The following is a 19,001-nucleotide window of genomic DNA, read 5'->3' on the forward strand; positions in this document are numbered from 1 at the left end:
GAGTGCGGAGTCCCGATTGCGCGCTGCTGCCGGCCGTACCTGTTCTTTCTCTGCGAAGTCCCGCCCCTATGCTAATCCCATCTGGCAGGTTACTCCCATTGAGTCCCCCGGGAACTCGGCGCCGACGAAATCAGTTCCCTATGTTAATAAGGAGGAGCCCCAAGGGAGCGAATCGCCGCGGCCCTGCGAGCCCCGCCCTCTATGCTAAGGAGCGCGAGAACCTCGTTAGGCTCCGCCCTCTATGCTAAAGAGCGTCCGCCTCTCCCACAAGGCAGCGCGCCGGCCGACGCGGCCGGCTCGGGAGCCTTTTGTGCGGGTAGTGAGCTGCGCCGGTCAGCGGCACCATGAGCGGCTCGGGCGGGGCGGCGGCCGCCGCCAGTGGCTCCGCGCCGCCCGCGCAGGAGGAGGGCATGACGTGGTGGTACCGCTGGCTGTGTCGTCTGTCGGGGGTGCTGGGGGCCGTGTGTGAGTACCCGGCCCGGCGAGGGGCGTCCCCGCAGCCCCATGCGCATGCGCGCCCCAGCGGAGCGGGACTGTTGGGCTGGGGTCTGTGGGTCCCGCGCGGGACACCGCGGCGGCGGCGGCGCCGCCGGGGCGGTTGCTATGGTTACCGTCCCGCGGCCGAAGCTCCGGGTTTCCGGGCTGGGCTGACTGCTCTGGGGACGTTCCAGGAGGGAACCTGAGCTCCCGCGGGGAGCGCTGGGCTCGGCGCGGCCCCGGCACTGCCCCTCCGCGCCGCCCGGAAAGTGGGGCCGGCAGCGCGGCCCGGCTGCGGGGCTTTCCGAGACTGCCCGAGGCCGCTTGCGGGACCCGGCCCTGCCTGGCCCCAGGCTGCCGCACCTGTTGACTTGGAGCTGGGGGGGGCGGCAGCCGCGCTCACCTCTCTTTGTGCGGGCGTTGCCCGAGGGCCAGGTGCTGCGAGGGGCCAGGTGGCGTCCAAGGCCGGGCCGGGTGCCGAGCCGAGGCAGGCGGCAGTGCGAGCCTTTTGCTGTCCACTCCGCCTCGTCGCCTCTCACCTCCGCTCCTATCCCTGGCCCTGCCCGCGACACAGCCGGCCCCGGTCCTCGGAGACGTCGGCCGTTTTAGCGCGAGTGCCCCCAAATAGGAAGGCATCCGCTGTAGTGGGAAAATAAAGATCTCGTGGCAGGTCGCCTCACGGCAAACAGAAGCCCGTTTGAGTGCCCTGCTGCCCTTAACGTTGTCAGTGACGGGAGTGGCTGAGGGCACAGCCAGGAGCCTTGGAAAGGGCACTCCCAAGAAGCCGACGGGGTCTGAGCAGGACCTGCCTGGCACAGCGGGCTGCGGGCAGGCAGGGCAGGCGCTGACCCCGTCCGCCAGCAGGAGTCCGTTTTCGGGGTTCCCTTCCTGCCCCGCAGCCCTACCAGGTGGTGGAGGGAAGAACCTCGGGGGCGCAGGGAATCCCGGGAGGCCCCTGATCCTGCACGGATATTGAGCTCGCCCTTGACTTTGTTGGACAGGCTGAGGGGCTTGAGGGAAGCGCTCCCACACGATCCTCTCAAATTTGATTGGCTGTTTGCCGGAGGCGGGAGTGACAGCAGTCAGTGTGGGAGGAGGGACGTCCTGGCTGACCTGGGGGCCTCATCCTGCTGGCCCCCTGCGTACCCCAGCCTGCCGTCTAGCTCTGTGCTCCTCCAAGGGGGAGGCATAGTGTGGGGGCTGCAGATGAGGCTGCAGGAGAGGCCCGTGGTGCACCCCCCCCCCCCCCCCGCACTGCCCGGAATGAGTTTCACCTGCAGGTTTGGGGGGAGGGGACTGCCAGGTGAGCAGCAGATACAGTTGGCTTTTGAACAACACAGGCTGGAACCACATGGGTGCACTTGCGCGTGGGTGTTTTTCAACAAATAAGCAGCGGGCCCTGTGCATCCCTGGGTTTTGCGTCTGCGGAATCAACCAGCCACAGGTTGAAGACGGCATTTTCGATCGTGGTTGGGTCTGTGGACGTGAAAGGCCAACTACGCTGTGTAATTGTACATGAGGGATTTGGGCGCCTGTGGGTTTTGGTGCCCAAGGCGTCCTGGAACCAGTCCCACAGAGGGACGACTGTAACGTTTTGGGGGGGTCCAGAGTTATACTCAGATTTTCGGTCACGTAGGGGTCGGCTGGCCTGACCCGCGCGTTGCTCAGGGGTCAGCTGCAGTCTGTCGCAGGGCAGAGCGCGGAGCAGGCAGGGGTTTCACAGATGAACTAAGGGCTGGGCCTCTGGCCAGTCCCTGGGGGTGGGGGCCTCAGAGGGGCGGTTATTCGGGGTCCTGACCATCCTTGGGAGGAGACGGCTGCCTGGGCACCTCCCTCACTCAGCCTGGGCCAGGGACACCCTCTAGCCCTTGAGTGTTTGGCTGTGCTGAAACCGAGTCCTCCCCACGCTTGGCTGTCGGGGCGGCGGGGGCTGTCAGGTGCGCTGGCTCAGTGTGCAGGCCTGTGGTGCCGTCGGAGGGCGTCGACCTCCGTGGCCCTGGGCACTCGCTGCCTGCATGTGCACGGGACATGCCCTGGACACGTGCCGCCGGGGTGGTAGGCAGCAGGTGCACCTGTCACATGGGCAGGTCTGGGGGGCACACGAGGGTGGTCCCACTGCAGCCGGGGCTCCCTTCGCCTGGGTTCCGCCCCCACTGCCTGCCATCTGCATAGGGTTACACGGGAAACCAGGATTCCAGGCCGCGCCGGGGCTCAGGTGCACGGAAGCTCTGCAAGTTTAATGACCTGGCGGCTGCGGCCTGGCCGCACCTGCACACTCCCGGGGAAGCTGGGCTGCGGGCGGCGGGTGGACAAGGGAGGCACGTGTGGCAGGCCCTGCCCCTCGGTGCCGTCGGGAGGGGTGGGCAAAGCTCCACATTTGGGACATCAGAGAAGCCACTCTCGGGGGCTGAAGAGAGGGCCCCCCCGCCCCGACGGGACCCCTTGCTGTCTCGGGGTGGGCGGGGCCCAGCCCATGTGCAGGAGGCCAAGTGCAGCCCTGACCGAGGCCGGGGCTGCCGCGTGGTCAGAGCCGGGGCTGTGATCCACGCCTGCCTGGTCCGGACTTCTTTTCCGAGGGAGGCAGCCCTCGTCCCAACCAAAAGCCATGCCATGTCTCCTGAGTGACAGGGACCCTTCGTGTGGCCGGCCCTGGGGTGGGGCCACCGCCCTGGAGAGACTCTCGCGGCGGCACCGTCCCGTGGTGTCGCTCTTGGTCCCGGTGGGGCTCAGCGGGCCCTGGGGCCTCCCCGCCGAGAGCCGTCCCGCCCGGGCCGCGGCGCCACCGCGCTCCTCCCCTGCCACCTGGAGCGGCCCTGCCGGCCCCCCAGCCTCTGGCGGCAGAGAGGAGGCCGCCGGGCGCCGCGAGAGGAACCGAGCCCGGGGCGTTGGGAGCGGCTCTGCTGGCACTGGCCGCCGCCGGCCGGCCCCTGCCTCCCTGCTGACCCTGCCGTGTCTCTTGCTTTCAAGCTTGCGCTGTCTCCGGGCTCTTCAACTGCATCACCGTCCACCCTCTGAACATCGCGGCCGGCGTGTGGATGATGTGAGTAGGCAGGGCCCGGCCTGCTGGGCGGGTGCGGGGCCCGGGCCTCGGGTCCCTGCGCGGGCCGCCACCCCCTTCGAGCCCAGCCCTCCGGTCCCTGTGAGGGCCGGGGGCCCGGGGCGCCGACGTCCACCCAGTGGCTGCCGAGTCTGCGCCGAACCCGCTGCCCTGGGCCTTGCCTCTGGGAGCGCCTGAGGCCGCCAGGGCCAGTCAGGTGCTGGGATCGGGGGACCCAGCTCAGGGGCCGGCCCAGACAGAGCAGGCTGGAGCCAGCGTGGGGCCAGGCCTTAGCAGGCCCGGAGGGGCCCTCGCCCACCTCCTGTCGGGCCCCTCGGTCCGGAGGAGGGGAGGGAGGGCTGAGAGCTGGCCGCGTGGCTCAGGCTGTGGCGCATGCGGCCCAGGCACAGGGGCCGGGGCCGACCTGGGAGGGCACAGAGAAGGGTGAGCGTGGCCCTGCCCTTGGGGAGCTCGGGTGGGTGAGGCCTGGGAGCTCGCTCTGGTGGGGCGCAGGGGCCGGAGAGGCCGCAGGGCTGGGGCCGGCCGCGGGGAGGCACTGGGCCCTCCGAGGAGAAAGAGCGGGCGGGTGACCGTCAAGTTGGGAGGCCTGGCCCAGGCCGGGGTCGGGGCGAGGGCCTCGTTAGCGGTGCGAAGGATCCCTGCTCAGGGTGAGGGGGCATCGGCGGGCTTTGGGGCGCCCAGAATCCGCGCCTCTGTCACACGAGGGTACCCGGGAGCCTTCCCTTAGGCCTGGAGGTGGGCGGGGGGCTCAGGGTCTGTGACTGTGACCCAAGCGCAGAGAGTAGGGAGCCGGGGCAGACACCCCGCGGCTGGGCTGCCCCCTGACCTGGGCGTGGGCCACAAAGGGCTCGCTGAGCTCCCCCAAAGTGCGGGCTTCCCTGGGCCGTCCGCGGGCCACCTGGCCTGCTCCCACTCTCTGGTCCCTGCACCCCAGGAGCAGCGGTCGCAGCTGCTGGGGCTGCTGGTGACGACAGCAGCCCTGCCGCCCAGCGAGGGGGGGCTGGCGGGGGCGGCGTTCTCCCCCTTCAGAGCCGGGCAGGGCAGAGGGGAGACCCAGATGCCCCCTGAGGGGCCTTGCGTTCGGTCCCGGTGGCGGCGGGCGGGCGGGCGGGCGCGCGGCGGGCAGTGGCGAGGTGCCGGCCGGGGCCAGCTGGTCAGCCGCGCCCCTCTCGCCCGCCCGCAGCGCCAACGCCTTCGTCCTGCTGCTCTGCGAGGCGCCCTTCTGCTGCTCCTTCGTCGAGTTCGCCAACACGGTGGCCGCGAAGGTGGACCGGCTGCGCTCCTGGCAGAAGGCCGTCTTCTACTGCGGGTGAGGGCCCCCCCGCCCCTGCCTGCTGGGGGGCGGGGTGCCGTGAGGGCGGTGGTGGCATGGGCGGGGGGCGGGGACCGTGCGCTCGCCCCCTCCTGGTGGAGGTTCCCCGGGTACCTTGGTGTGTGTCACCTGGCAGCTGCTATGAGAAGGGACCCCCGTTCCGCGTGCACGGTTCTGCTGGGAGCCACAGGCGCCTCCCCGCGTCGGGTGTCGTAGAGGAGAATGGGAAGCGCTGGCTTCCGGCCCCTCAGCCCGACGGTTCACACATCCCAGCGCATGTGCGCTGAGCGGCCGTGCAGCCTTCCCAGGGCGAGGTCGCCTGGGCGCCCTGGCACGAAGCGGGGAGCGGGGTGCGGGGCCGAGAGCAGCGCCGCCCCCTTGCTCCCCTCCGGGGCCTGTTTCTCCTGCCACCCCTGCAAGCCTCCCGTCCGAGTCACTGGGTGCACGGGCTTCAGGGCGCGCCTGATGCGCGGGGGCTGGTGGAGCAGCGCCTGGCGCCTGGGAGGCTCCCGCAGCTTCGGGAGGCAGCAGGCCGGGGGAGCGTCGCTGTTGTCTGGGTTGCACTCAGGGCAGAGAAGAGGGTCGTCCTGAGCAGGTCTGCCCTGCCCGCCACCGCCCCCCTGCATCCCGCAGGCCTGGCGGCTGGGGCGGGGCTCAGGTGCGTGCCCTGTTCTAGAGCCGCTGACCCCAAACCTAGGCTGCAGGGTCAGAGAACGCTGTGCGGCTGAGTGTCCCTGGCTCTGGTCTTTATTTTTTAAATGCCAGCAGTCACACATCTTCATTAAAAATAATTCGGAAAGCTCTGGCTGGGCGGCTCGGTGGGTTGCTGTGGCATCCTGATGCCCAAAAGTTGTGGGTTCGATCCCCAGCCGGGTGCCTATGGGAGGCAACAGATCAGTGTTTCTACATCTCTCTCCCCCTTTCCGTCTAAAAATCAATAAAAAATGTATCCTTGGGTGAGGGTGAAAAAAGAAAAAATTAAAAAATAATAATTTGGAAAATAGAAAGCTGCCGCCTGAAGCCCTGCCTCCTGTCGCTGTTTTGCTGCGTCTTTTGCATGTCTCTCCGCGTGTCTCCAAGGATCTGCTGAAACTTGTTCTCACACAGTTTCAACCATTATAAGCAAATTTACACCCTGCTCTTTTTCACTTAGGACCATGATCGCAGCGTTTCGGCGCTGGCACAGAGACCCGCTGGGATGGCTCTCAGTGCCAGGAGCCCGGCTTCCGTGGGGCGCGCTGCCCTGGGCCGGAGCCGTGGTCCCCGTCGAGCGGGGCGGGCGGCTCCGCCCACACTCCCTGTGCCCGCGCTGACATCCTAGGACAGGTGGCCAGGCACGCAGTTACAGGGTCCAAGGCTTGGACTGCTTAGACCTAAGTGGGCAACGGTAGAGTTTTGCAGGGAGGAGGCCGCCAGGCACCCCGGCCGCGCCGTGCGCCGCTTTGCACGCCTGTCCGCTCCCAGAGGGCGAACCTTTTTCTGGGTTTTTCACTGACTGCGTTTTCTTTTCTGGAAACGATCTGGTATACTTTTCACCTGTTGGCATTTTGTGCTTCAAACTTAGTAAGTTCTGTGTGTCTCTGTATCAAAGATCTCTTAATCCTTCGCTGGATGTACTGCAAACACTTTTCTGGCCTGTTGTTTGCCTTTAGTTTGACAGATCCCCCCCGGGGTCTTTTTCCCTTTGCAGCTTCTGTTACTCTTTCCTCGCTCAGACATTTATGACCACGGCTGGCCCTTGAGGGGCTCGGGATCGGGGCCGCCCGCAGCCGGAAGCCCGAGTCAGCTTCTGACTCCCTAGAAGCTGAACTTCTAATCGCAGGCTGTTGACCGGAAGGAAGGCTTATCGATAACATAAACTGTCGATTAACTCGCTTATATGTTGTAGGTATTATGTACTGTAATCTAACAAAAAGGAAGCTAAAGAAACTGATTAAAATCATGTTCATTGAAAAAACCCACATACGTGTGGGCATGCGCAGTTCAAACCAGCGTTGTCCAAGGGTCAACTGTCCAGTAAGCCCTCCTGGTCACCTGTTCAGCCAGACTGGAAATCCTGGTGGAATTCGGCTGGTCAGGCCCCCTTCTCCGCCCCCAGTGCAGCCTTATCTGCTGTCTTGCCTTCTCTGCGCAGGGCGTGTGTGGGCAGGGGAGGTGGGGGGCACGTGTGGGGGCCGAATGTTCTCTAGTGTTTTCCTGGCTTAGTTCACGTCCATCGCTGCCACTGGAACCCCGGGATCAAGGGTCAGCCCGCGGGTGCCTCCGCCCCAGGTGACTCGTGCCGCCAGGTGGCGCCAGGCTGCAGCGGAGACCAGCCGAGGACAGGCATCCGCGGCGCGGCCTCGGCCCTGCCTTCCGCAGTTGCATCCTGGGGTCTGTCTTGCTGAGATGGGGCTGGTGCTTACTTGGTGCCTTTGTCGTGAACGACTTAAGGTGCTTAACCTTGTCCAGCCTGGAAACCTCTGAGGCTTGGCCCCCAGCCCACGGGACAGACGGAGCCTCGGAGGAGCAAAGGGGCTGCCGCAGCCGCGGGGTTGCGGAGGGACGGGCTGACCGGGGCCCCGCTCTGCCTGGCGAGGGGCAGGGCAGTGGGAAGCCCAACCAGCCTTTTGGGGTCACAGACCTTTATAAAAACCTGTGAACGCTTTGGGTCGTCTCCCCAGACAGCGCAGTCTGGCAGACGCGTCCCGGCGTCTGGGGCGTCGGAGGCCCGGCCGGGGAGGGGCCTGGAGGAGGGATGGCGGCCGCGGCTGGACGTGTCCCCTGACCTCCGCTTCTCTCCCAGGATGGCCATCGTCCCCATCATCATCAGCCTGACCCTGACCACGCTGCTCGGCAACGCCATCGCCTTCGCCACCGGAGTGCTGTATGGCCTCTCTGCCCTGGGCAAGAAGTGCGTCTGCCGGCCTGGCCTGCGGGGCGCGGGGGGCGGGGGACCGGGGGCCGATCCCGCCGGCCTCCTGCCTCTCTCGGCGAGGGCGGTCTGAGGGTGGCCCCTGGCAGCCAGCCGGGGGACCGAGGCACGAGGTCGTCAGTGGCTAGCCTGTATCTTGAGGGTGTTCAGCTCAGGGAATGAGGCGGGAGAACCCGTGGGATGGCCTGGTGGCTCAGCCTGGCCCCGTCACAGCCTGGAGCCGGGGTGGCAGACGTGGCTCGTGAGAGCCTCCCCCGTCCAGGCCCGCACCCACGCGCGGGCCGCTGCTGCCTTCCCTCGCAGAGCCCGGCGTCCCTGGCAGCCTGTGCCGCCGTTAGAGTGGACGAGACCGTCCTCACCACCCGGGCTGCAGGCTCTCCAGGGAACCGGAAGGCCCCGCAGGCCGCCGGTGGGTCACAGCGGGGCCGCTGGCGGCCATCGGGCCAGGGCCGCGAGGGCTGTGTGCCTGACGCCGCGCTCTCCCCGCAGGGGGGACGCCATCGCCTACGCCCGGATCCAGCAGCAGAGGCAGCAGGCGGAGGAGGAGAAGCTCGCAGAGACCCTGGAGGGGGAGCTGTGAGGCGGCTCTGGGGGCCTGCGCCCCGGGGCCGTGGGAGCCGCGCGGGGCGGGGCAGGGCAGGGCCTGCGCCGGGGCCTGGGGGCGGCCGGGAGGGGGGCGCTGTACCGGGCTCCCAGCGGCTCCCCCGCCCCGTCCCCCGACCCGGAGGCCCCCTGCCTGCCCCCTGCCCCAGGTGGGCGTCTCCGGCCCCCAGCTGCAGAGGGGCTGGGGCGAGGGCTCTGCGCAACAGCGAGGCGGTGGGCAGCGTGAGCCTCGGGCGGCCTGGCGTGGCTTGGGCGGGTCTCCTGGCTTCCACAGCTGCCAGGACCACCGGGGACCCCCTGAGGGCCTGGGAGGGCCTTCCTCTGGCGACGTGGGTTCTGTCCCCTGGTGGGGGGCTGGGCCCCCTGTAGGCTGAGCCACCTGGGCCCCCCTCTGCCCACCCACCGTCAGGGCACAGCAGGGTCCTGGGGGTGTGCGCTCTGCCCGCTGCCCCCCACCACGCTCCCCTCCACGGGCGCCCCCACGCGGCTCTGGGACCCCGGGAAGAGCAGCCTTGGCAGCAGCCCAACGACCAGGTGGAGTGCGCCCCCCTACTGGTGCTCCAGAACCTGCACAGGACACTTCCCGCGGCCTGGCCAGCCCCCCAGGCCCTCCCCTCTGCCCTCCCCCCGGTGCTGAGGAAGTCGGGGGTCAGGCCCTGTCAGGAGCCGATGAGCTTGGCCCTCCCCAGCCTTCTGAGCGCCGGGCAGGCTGCTGTCCCCATGCCCCAGGTGCCAGGCTGGGGGCGGGGCCGGCCCCCTCGGGACCTGTGCCTTCATCTCCCGCTGGCTCCTCCCGCGCCGGTGGTGTCCTCCTGCTCCTGGCCTTGGCCCGCCACACGCTCTGACCCCGGGCGTGTCTGGCGGGGCCTGGCTGGAACGGGCCGGTGTGGAAGCACCTCCGCTGGGGCCCAGTGCCCGCCCCCAGGGCTCGGGGTCCCGTCTGGTGCCGACACCAGTCCCGGGGCTGCGCCTGCAGCGTGGCCTCCCAGGGGCCCTCCTCCCCGCTTGGGGCTGCGAGTGGCAGGTGCTGCCGGGGCACCCGTGGGTCCCACTCAGCGGCAGCTCCCCGGGGAGCTGCCCAGGCCGGGCCCAGGGCCTGCCATGGGGCCGGGGTGGTGCGACACATGTCCTCGGGGTCCCCTGGGGCCAGCGTCCTCGGGCCAGGGCTGTGGGCTCCGGGCCGGCGGTGTGCGTGTGCATTGGTGTGCGTGTGCGTGTCTTCTCCCACGTGTGCTGTGACCGAGACCTGTCTACCTCCCCGGGGAGCAGGGGCCCTGCCGCCCCTCTTGGCTTGTTCCTGCCTGGGACACGGGCCCGGGGCCACCCCTGCTCCTGGGAACTTGCCCACAGACGTCCTTGCTGCGGGGGGCTGTGTGTGGCGGAAGGCCGCCCCTTCCCGGGGCGGACATTGGGCGGGCCGCAGAGCTGGCCGGGCCCTGCAGCCCTGTCACAGGTCAGAGCCGCAGGCCACTCGGCCGGGGTCCCCAGCGGGCTCACAAGAGCAGCCCTGGAGCGGGCGACCCTGGCTCTCAGCGGGGGCCCTGCCCTGCTTGGAGCACGGGCCGGGCGGCTGGGACCAGGCCCCTCCCGCCCGACGTGTCTGGCTCTGTCTGCTCCCCGTCCTCCTCTGCTCTGTGTTCACCTTGACTCCTGAGCAATAAAGCCCGGTGGCAGCCTGTGTGCCCGTGTGCTCTGCCTCGGGGGAGCGGCAGGGCTGCCGGCCTGCAGCCAGGAGGGGCGGGGCCTGCCCGGCAGGGCTGACTCCGTGGCCGCACAACCTGCTCTTGTCCACCTCTGTGGATGGGTCGGGGTACCCATATGGGGGCAGCAGGCCCGGGCTACCTCGGCTGAAGACGTGGCGCTCACCCGGCTGGGGGGCTCCCTCAGCAGAACTCCAATTTATTTTCATGATTAAGGGGCACGCGGCTTGCAGACGGGGGCGCTCAGGGGCCCAGTCTCAGGTGCCGGGATGGGGCAGGAGTAGTGTTGGCTGGGGTCCCGTGCGCTGGCCAGGGGGCGTCGGGCACGTTGCCTATGGCCTTCGCAGGTCCCCAGGGGCAGATCCTGCCTGTTCCCCGCAGCCGTGGTGCCTGATGGCAGCCAAGTGGTCAGGACAGGGTGACCAGGGGCTGTCCCTGTGGGAGCCGCTCCCTTGCTCCCAGCCCTGTCTCTGTCCTCGTCACAGCCCTTCAAGGGGCGTCCAGCTCGGCTCTGTCTGCAGACCAGGCCATGCGCTCCCCTGTGGCGTGGCCGCCGCCGCCTCTGCCCGTGGGTCTTGGCCGACGTGTGAGCCGCACCTCAGGCCGCCTGTGCTGGGGCCCAGCCGGACAGTGCTGCTGGCCATCCTGCGCTGGAAGGCATGCTCAGGGGCCCCGCCCTGGCTCTGGCGGCCTGCGTGTGGCTGACGGCTGGCCGCTGCCTCCTCCGGACGCGGGTGCAGGTCAGTGGCCGCCTCGGAGGCCTGGCTGCTGTGGTCTGGCCCCCCGGGTGGGTGGCGCCCTGGCCTAGCGCTGGAAGGACCCCCTCCCGCTGCGGAAGAAGGACTCGATCTGCTCCAGCGAGCGGCCCTTGGTCTCGGGCACGCAGCAGCCAGTGAACACCAGGTTCACCAGGCAGACGGCCGCAAAGAAGTAGAAAGGCACCTGAAGGCCGACGGCGTTCTGGGGGCGGAGAGGGGGCGCGTGGTCACATGGGGACTGGGGCTCGGCGGCCTTGCTGGCCTCGCCAGCCGTGGGGGCCCCACCCACTCGCTCCTCTGCCTGCAGCCCCGGGGCTCCCGCTGCCTCCAGCGGGAAACCTGCCGTCTCAGGGGCCCTGGAGGTCCACGCCCGCCCTCCTCTGGTGTGGCCCTAGGGTCTCCCCACTGCCTGGGGGGCTCCGCCCAGAGCCGGCCCTCCGGCCTCTGCCTCAGCTCAGGCATCCCTGTCCGCCCCCTGCCCCCCGACCCCCTGTGCCTGTCTCCTGGGGATGTGCACACCCCACTGCCCGGCCCTGCCTGGCCCTGAGCGGGCACGGCCTCAGCTGCCTGTCTCAGCCTCCTGCCCATGGGTCCCTGAGCCGGGCCCCAGGGCTCAGAGACCCCACCAGCTGCTGGGCTTGGAGCCCAGATGTGGGGTTCAGCTCGGGAGGGGCTCTGTGGGTGGTATGCAGGGCACCCCGTGTGGGCTGAGACCCGAACGGCCCACCCAGACAGGAGGCCCAACTGCCCTGCAGTGGGTGTGGCTTCCCAGCCCAGGAGGTCAGCTGACTTCTCAGAAGCGATCCCCCAGCTGGTCTGTTGTCACCGAGGAGCCTGAGCTATGCCAGCCTCCACGTGGGGGGCGTGTGCAGGCCTCCCAGGGGACAGGACAGGGAAGCCCTCGTGAGGCACAGCCCTGGCGGTGGCCGCAGTGGCCCGGCCCCCAGCACTCACCACCACCAGCAGGAAGGACTTGGTGAGGGCGAAGGCGGTGAGCCAGCTGACCAGCACGCAGAGCCCCGAGGCCACGCCGCGGGCCTGCAGGGGCAGGATCTCGGACATGAGCAGCCAGGTGATGGGCCCCCAGCCCATGGCATAGCCTGCGCAGGAAGGGGCGGTGCAGCTGCTGAGAGAGCCCTCCCCCGCGGCCCAGGGTCTCAGGGCCCCACCCGGGCCACAGCCACGCCGTCGCCGTCGGCACCTCGCCCAGCCCCGCCGACAGCCCCGCCCGCCCACCCGCCCGCCGCGTACCCATGATGAAGAGCATGGTCGCCAGCAGCGGCACCAGGGTGAGGGGGCTGGTGGGCATGGCCGGCGGCTGCTCTGTGCCCCCCAAGGGCTCACTCGAGAGGCCCACGGTGACGTTCGGGGCCAGAGGCTTGGGGCCCAAATCGATGTACAGCCCCAGCGTCACGTTGGCAGCAAACATGACGGTGGCTGTGGACAGAGAGGTGGCCCCCGGGGGCCGGAGCCCTTTGAGCCGGCTGCTCCTCGGGAGCACTTCCGCGCCCTGAAGCCGGCGGCGCGGCCCTCGCCCGGGCGGCCGACGGGCCTCCTGCGGGGACGCGGAGCGCACGCCCGGGCGGCCGCGGTGCCGGGCTCGCCCCGCCCCCTGGGGCACGCGCCTCGGCTTGCTGGCCCCAGGGGCCCCGCACAGCTCCCGGGGCAGCCCTGCCTGCCAAGCCGGTGCTGGGTGCGGGGGAGGCAGGTCCGACCCGGGCGCCCCGGAGCCCCCAGCCACTCGGCACCCGCCTCGGGGGACACAACGTGGCGGCTGCGGAGGAGGCAGGGGACTCACCGGAGACGAAGAGCAGGACCTTGCGGCCGGCCAGGTCCATGGTGAGGGCCGCGATGAGCACCGACAGGAGCCTCACGGCTCCTACGATGGCGGCATCGTCCTCGGGGGGCTGTGGGGAGGAAGCCCCCGGGGCTGAGGACCCTGGACTGCCGCGCCCGCCCCGCCCCCCTCTACCCCGAGGGCACTGCAGGGCTACTGAGCACCTACTGTGCACCAGGCTCCTGGGCTGGTCACCCGCCCCCCGCCCCGGGGGAGCCCACGACAGGGGTTGGGCTGCTGTCACCAATCTTCAAATCTCATCTCCCCCTGAGCCCAGGGCAGGCCCTGAGGCCACACGCTCATTATCTCCACTCAGCAGAGGAGGAAGCTGAGGCCGGGGGTGGCGTGGGAGCGGCTCCCCTCGCGGGCGCAGGGCTCTGAGCCAGGTCCAGGGCCCCCGGGGGCCTGCGTGTCAGGAAACGGGTGTTCTCAGCAACCCTGTGCGTTTTGTCTTGGAACGTGTCTGCTTTCCTTGCGGGCGCTGCTCTGAGAACGTGGGCCTGACCCCAAAACAGCCCCGGCCCCCGGCAGCCCCGCCTGTGCCCGGCGCGCAGGCGGCCGCCGGGCTCTCACCAGCAGGACGGCGGTGCCGTGGAAGATGGGCTGCAGGTAGACCAGGATGGGCGTGATGCCCGTCAGCTGCTGCAGGAGGCGCATGAGCACCGCGATGGCGACGGGCCGGCACACGTGCGGGTCCCGGGCCTCGGCCCACGACACGCGGCTGCTCTGGAGACACAGGGGCGCTGCTGAGGGGCCGGGCCTCCCTTCTTCCCTCGCCCAGGAATCGGCCCAGGCCACGCGAGGTTCGGGAAGGCCCCGGCCGCCTGCGGCTGCGGGCGCTGCACCTGTCTCTGGACGTTGTCCTGGATCTGCTGGAACTCCCAGCGGATGTCGGCATCGGCCCCGCGCAGCCAGGCCAGCGCCTGCAGGGCCTCAGCGTCCCTGCCGCGTGACAGCAGGAAGCGTGGCGAGTTGGGCATGAAGCTGAGCAGCAGGATCATGACGAGCACGGGCCCCTCTCCAGCCACGGCCAGCCAGCGCCACGGCAGCAGGAGGCCTGGGGGCCGGGAGAGGGGGAGGGGCTGGGGTCCCGCTGGACACGGAGCCCCTCCCACTGCGCCCCTGGGCCACCTCCTACGGGAAGTCTACCCTGATTACCCCAGGCCTCTGTGCTCTAGAAGAGGAGCCGCCACAGGGGTTGCTGGCCCCCGGCTCAGGACCCAGGTCCCCGAAGGGTCTCAAGGGCCACAGCAGGGTGACGAAGGGGTAGCCGGACCACGGAAGACCCCGGGCCTCCACCACCAAACCCCTGCCCCGCCTCAACCAGCTGCACTCTAACCCCTTTCTGTGTGGACTTCCCACCTCAGACAGTTGGAGGGAAGCATTCGGCTGTCAAAGGACAGTGTGAAGGCTGTGGGCCCAGGAGAGGCCCCCACCGCCCGGCTAGGGTGGGGCTTCGGGACCAGAGATGGGCGGGAAGTCGCCCGGAGACACTCAGCGCGGGTGGCCAAGTGCAGTCGGTGGCCGGACGCGTCCCTTCACTCCACCCTCCCGCTTCCGCCGGGTCAGCCCCGGGCGCCCCGCCACCGCCACCCCCACCCCCAGCCGGCGCCGGCCCGGCGTGTTTACCGAGGGTGTAGAGAGACAGGGATCCAAACACCGCCATGAGCTGGGGCGTGGCTCCCAGAGCCCCACGCACGCCCGGGGGCGCTATCTCAGACACGTACACCTGCAAGACACGCCCGGCCCGGCCTTCGGTGAGGACGCTGGGCCGGGCCAGGAGGGCAGCCGCGGCCCCCGGCGGCCCTTGGGACGAGAGAAGTGGGGTTTCTGGTCCCGATCGTGACTGACTTCATGACCTTGGGCCTCCGTTTCCTTAGCTGTCGAGCGGGTGGAAACACACAGCTCTGACGTGGGCGTGTGAGGCTGAGGGCGGGGAGGAGCGAGGGCGCCCGACTCTGCGACTCTGGTCTCTGCCCCCCTCCCCGCGGTCCTCGCCCCCCGCGGGGCTGGCCCCAGCCACTGACCAGTGTGCGGGGCGTGGTGGCTAAGGTCTAGGCACCAGGGGGTGGCTGGACGGGACTTCCCTTTCCTTCCTGTTGCTCAATGTGGATTTTCTCCAATTGAGCAACGCCTATGACTGTCAGAAAATGGGGTAGGAAGTTTGGGGAGTCCAGGGATGGGGGCAGCTGGGGACATGGGCTCAGGTGCCCCTAAAATTAGCTCCCCTGGTCGGGGTGCACTGGGGCTGCTCAGCAGGCACACCCCACCGTCCGGCAGGCACGGGCTGGGAAGCCGGGACCCCGTGTCTAACGGTGGTTGGCGCTCTCCTGAGGCTGCGAGGGCCCCAGGGTGGACGGCGCCGGCCTTACCGGGATGCAGGCCGCAGTGAGCCCCCCGGCGAAGCCCGTCAGCGTCCTCCCGAGCAGCAGCATCCAGAGGCTGCGGGCCCCCGCCATGAGAGCGTAGCCGGCCACCGAGGGCACCGCCGAGAACATGATGCTCAGCTTCCGGCCCAGCAGGTCGTTGAGCAGCATGGCGCTGAGGCCTCCCGCCGCGGCGCCCAGCGTGAACACGGACTGCAGAGAGGGGGCAGGGTGGGCACGTCTGGGCACGCGGCACTCCCTGCCCCCCACCCCCCGGGCCTAGAGAGAGCCGCTTTTCCAGGAGGGCTCTGCAGGCCCGGGCTGCAGGCAGGCCTCAGGCCTGAGTGGCCGTGAGCTCCCCGTCTCCAGAGGTGTGCAAGCAGCATGTAGACAGCCGTTTATTAGGGGTGCCGCCGCAGGGAGCCCTGCTCTGGGGAGGCGGTGGGGCGACGCGTCACAGTGGCTTTGTCCAGCCTGATGTTAACAAGTCTAACATTGTAACAGCACGCAGGAAGGCTCTGTTTTGAGGCCCCATGCGTCTGAAGATCGGGGGTCTTGGGCCTCCCGTCCAGCACAGCGAGCAGGACCCGGTCAGCGAACTGGGCATGTTGCTGGGTCTGTCTGAGTCTCATTGTGGGGACGGTGGAGGCGCTGCCTCGGGGGGCTGGCCCAGAGCCACGCAGCTCCCGCAACGGTGCCCCGCACGGGCCTGGCACGTGGCGAGCGGTCGGTGCCCAGCGAGCATTACTGTTATCCTAGCTGATAGGTTGCGACTGTTGGCTCGAGACCCCTGAGATCGCGGTTCCAGGATTGGGGGACGCTCAAGGCCTGTGCTGTCCCTTGGTGCACGCCCCCACTCCGTCCAGGACCTCCCGGCTCCAGGGGGGACCCCTTCCACGGCAGCTGATGTCCCAGACGCCTGTCACCCAGGGAGCATCTGCTTCGCTGCCACAGCCCCACTCCGGGCGTGGGGGCCGGGGAACCCTCAGCCCCACGGGGAGGGGGCCTGAAGGGACGTGTCCCCACCTGCTCCTTCCCACACCTTCTCCATCGGCTTTCGCTTCCTCTTTTTATTTCTGTGACGTTGTCAGGCCTCACTCTCTTCCCCACAATCCCCCGCCCCCCAGCCGGGAGTGTATGGGGAAGGGCAGGCCAGGGTCCTGGAGGGGCCCTGTGGCTGAGATTAATGGGGGTCCCTCGCTGGGGACAGAGCTCAGGGGGTTCTTGCACCCCCTGCCCTGCCCCTTCGAACTCACAGCGCGACCCTTACCCCGAACCAGGATGCCTGGACTTTGGTCAGACTCAGGTTTGGGTCCAAGGAGCGCTCCAGGGCCGGGATGACAGGGGACGTGTAGACTAGGGCGTAGCCGAAGCTGAAGTTGCCCAGCACAGCAGCGAAGGTGGCCAGGAACACCCTCCTGTTCTGCAGGGCCCTGGAGGGGGCAGGGGTGGGCGCAGAGAGGTGGGGTGTCTTTGAGTCCTCCCGTCCCCGGTCCGCTGCCTGTCCTGAGTGCAGGGAGGCACTCTCGGCCTCAGTCTCCCCGTCTGAGCCAGCTGGGGGCTGGGCCCGGGACCGGAGGACTCGGGGGGGTCAGGGGGCAGTGCCGGGCAGGGCCCGTAAGACGGGGGCTTCCCCGGGCCCGAGGGCCAGCTCTCTCGGGGAAGCCCCAGGGCGCCGAGCAGCCCTCATGACCCACGGCTGTGGCTGAGGCTTGGGGGCAGGGGGACTGTTCTCCAAGGAGGCCGCTTGGTCTCTGCTCTCGGCATCGCCCCCGTAGGCTTGCTGCGCGGTGGCCTCAGGCAAGCCCTTAGCGCGCTCTGGCCTCCGGCTCCTGGTCTGTGCCAGCCGGGGGCCGGGCCTGGCACCGGAGGACTTGGGGGGTCGTCACACAGCCAGCCCCTTAAATAGGGCTAGCGTCCCTGGGGCAGGAGGGAACCAGATGGCCCCTTGCTGGCCACCCCCGGACGGTCAGCGGAGGCCCAACGGGGAAAGCAGCTCCCACCGCCCCCCGCCGGCAGCCCGCAAGCCCAGCAACTCTCACCCGACCCGCGTCCTCTCCCCCAGCGAAGGGGGCGGGCTCTCGGGGAACGTGTCATAGTCCGGGCCCTCGGCACCCAGCAGGGGCTCCTGCATGGTAGGCCTCAGCTGTCACCTGCGCGCCGCCGCCGCCGCCGCCGAGGGGCCCGGGCAGGGTCTGCCTGCAGCGGCTCGGAGCATCCGGCCTAGCCCTCAGCTCCGCCCCCTGGGCCGCGATTGGCTGCGGGGCGGCCCTGCAGAGTCGGCGCTGGCCAATGGGCTGCCGCGTGCGGTGCGGATGCTCGGCGGTGACCGCGGCCGGGCTTTCCCGGGGCGCAGGCTCGGGTCCGGGGCGCGGGGCGCTGGGCGCTGGGCGCTGGGCGCTGGGGCGGGGCAGCCGGGCTTTTTGCCCCTTGTACGACCCTGGAGGCCCCGGGGTCGGCCTTGAGGATGGGAACCCGCACCCTGGGGAAGCGGTAGTCATTCCTGCGGGACCTGGAGGCAGAGCCCCTGCCGACTCAGTGTCCATGTCGGGGTTCGGGCCGGACCAGCTCGGGGGCGCAGACTGCGTCCCACCTGGGGGTTCAGCTCCTACAGGCAGCGGGAAACTGAAGCCCAGAGGGGCGAAGTAGCTCGCCGAGGGCACGCAGCGAGCTCGTGTCTCCCTACGAAGGCAGGCCGTGAGCTCCGCCTTGCGCTGGGCTCGCTCCCTGCCCCACGGGCCACCGCCGCGCGCTCCCTCCCCTCCCGAGACGATGAAACCAGGTCGGTGGCACCCAGGACAGCGAGGGTCCGTGGTGAAGGCAGACGGAGGAGGGGGTGGCGGCCTCAATGGGCCCGACTTGAAATCTCCCCGTTTCTGGTCTTTTCTGGCCGCAGAAAGAACTTGGGCTTGTGAAGCATCCAGGTAAATAGCACGAAGTTTAAACATAAGTAAAGCAGAAGTGGAAAATTCCCTGTAAAACCATCCTCAAAAACACACAAGTACAAGTTCCAGCTCTTCCTTTGTACTTTTCAGGGAGAGGGCTCGCTCCCACCCCATCCTGCGGCACGGATGGGGCACAACATGCGTTAAAAAACCGGTCCTTCGCATCCCTGGCCGGTGTGGCTCCGTTGGTTAGAGCGTCGTCTTGGAACCGCAAGGTTGGGGTGGGATTCCTGGTGGCGGCCCGGGTAGCCACGACCCCACCCCCCGGGCGCCCAGATCCCCGGCGGGGCACCCACCCCTGGCCTGGGCGTGTGCAGGAGACCGCCAGCGAGTGATTCTTCCTTCTCACAGGACGTCCCCTCCCCTCTCTAAAAGCAATGGGAAAAAAGTCCTTGGGGGAGGATTAAAAAAAACAATTAATCCTTTGTTGTCGAACATTTGAGTTATTTCCAAGTTTTCACTATTGAAATAGTAAAGTGTTTTTTGAAAGTTATTCTAAGTCCCTCTTTTATTGTCACCAAAATACAACCATAGTAACAGCAGCGGAGGAACAGACGCCTCCCTCCGGACAGCCGCGGCCTTTCCCGCGGCATTTCCTGCCCTGGGCCCCGATCCGCGCTGCCTGTGCGCCCCTTGGCGCGGGCGCCGTTCCGCCGGGACGGGCAGAGGCTTTGGACCCAGGCGCTCCCAGTCAGCGGTGACGCCGGTACTGATGCTGCTGCCCCGCCCTGGGAGCCCTGGCTTACGCTTAAGATGCAGCACCTCTTAAAGGTGCAGCTCAGCGCACACACTCCTGCATGCCCCCGTGGCCAGTGTCCAGGCCGGGGCCGGGGGGCTTCAGGTCACCCCAGAGTCCAAACGTCCCTGCCCGGCCGCCGCGCCCTCCTGAGCACTGCCGCTCTGAGGTCTGTCTTTGTGGATGAGAGGCTCCTGCTCTTGAACCTTGTCCGCATGGAATCGTGCTCTTGTTTCTGGCTCGTTCTTCCTGATTCATCCGTCGTCTTTTCTCATTTGTCATCTTAAATCAGCTT

At 68.7% G+C, this 19,001-nt stretch overlaps 2 protein-coding genes across 2 annotated transcripts; one reads left to right on the forward strand and one right to left on the reverse strand.

The window, feature by feature from the left end:
• The first annotated feature begins 294 nt into the window (after positions 1-294).
• CACFD1 (calcium channel flower domain containing 1) lies at positions 295-8,387 on the forward strand. The gene is made up of 5 exons (XM_054584785.1): positions 295-465; positions 3,445-3,517; positions 4,719-4,844; positions 7,633-7,740; positions 8,251-8,387. Exons 1-5 carry the CDS (start codon positions 345-347, stop codon positions 8,339-8,341), a joined length of 519 nt encoding a protein of 172 aa, XP_054440760.1. The 5' UTR covers positions 295-344; the 3' UTR covers positions 8,342-8,387.
• A 1,898-nt stretch (positions 8,388-10,285) lies between these two features.
• Positions 10,286-17,187, reverse strand: SLC2A6 (solute carrier family 2 member 6). The gene is made up of 10 exons (XM_054584141.1): positions 17,068-17,187; positions 16,296-16,458; positions 15,032-15,238; positions 14,289-14,388; positions 13,505-13,716; positions 13,233-13,385; positions 12,621-12,729; positions 12,074-12,259; positions 11,777-11,922; positions 10,286-11,024 (listed from the first exon to the last, which is right to left on the reverse strand). The coding sequence occupies exons 1-10, from the start codon at positions 17,157-17,159 to the stop codon at positions 10,869-10,871; spliced, it is 1,524 nt and encodes a 507-aa protein (XP_054440116.1). The 5' UTR covers positions 17,160-17,187; the 3' UTR covers positions 10,286-10,868.
• Positions 17,188-19,001: the final 1,814 nt, after the last annotated feature.

This window comes from Pteronotus mesoamericanus, unplaced genomic scaffold, assembly GCF_021234165.1.
Source record: "Pteronotus mesoamericanus isolate MK-2021 breed Mesoamerican mustached bat unplaced genomic scaffold, CSHL_Meso_final contig_78, whole genome shotgun sequence".
Taxonomy (NCBI): domain Eukaryota; kingdom Metazoa; phylum Chordata; class Mammalia; order Chiroptera; family Mormoopidae; genus Pteronotus; species Pteronotus mesoamericanus.

Bases quoted from the DNA above. Each gene is read 5' to 3' on its own strand.
- SLC2A6 (XM_054584141.1), bottom strand. From the start codon at position 17,159: ATGCAGGAGCCCCTGCTGGGTGCCGAGGGCCCGGACTATGACACGTTC. The intron at 15,239-16,295 runs GTAAGGGTCGCG...CCCTCTCTGCAG, and splicing joins TCCAGGCATCCTGGTTCGGG to TCCGTGTTCACGCTGGGCGC. The intron at 12,260-12,620 runs GTGAGTCCCCTG...CTCTGTCCACAG, and splicing joins GGTCCTGCTCTTCGTCTCCG to CCACCGTCATGTTTGCTGCC.
- CACFD1 (XM_054584785.1), top strand. From the start codon at position 345: ATGAGCGGCTCGGGCGGGGCGGCGGCCGCCGCCAGTGGCTCCGCGCCG. The intron at 3,518-4,718 runs GTGAGTAGGCAG...GCCCGCCCGCAG, and splicing joins GCGGCCGGCGTGTGGATGAT to CGCCAACGCCTTCGTCCTGC. The intron at 4,845-7,632 runs GTGAGGGCCCCC...CTTCTCTCCCAG, and splicing joins AAGGCCGTCTTCTACTGCGG to GATGGCCATCGTCCCCATCA.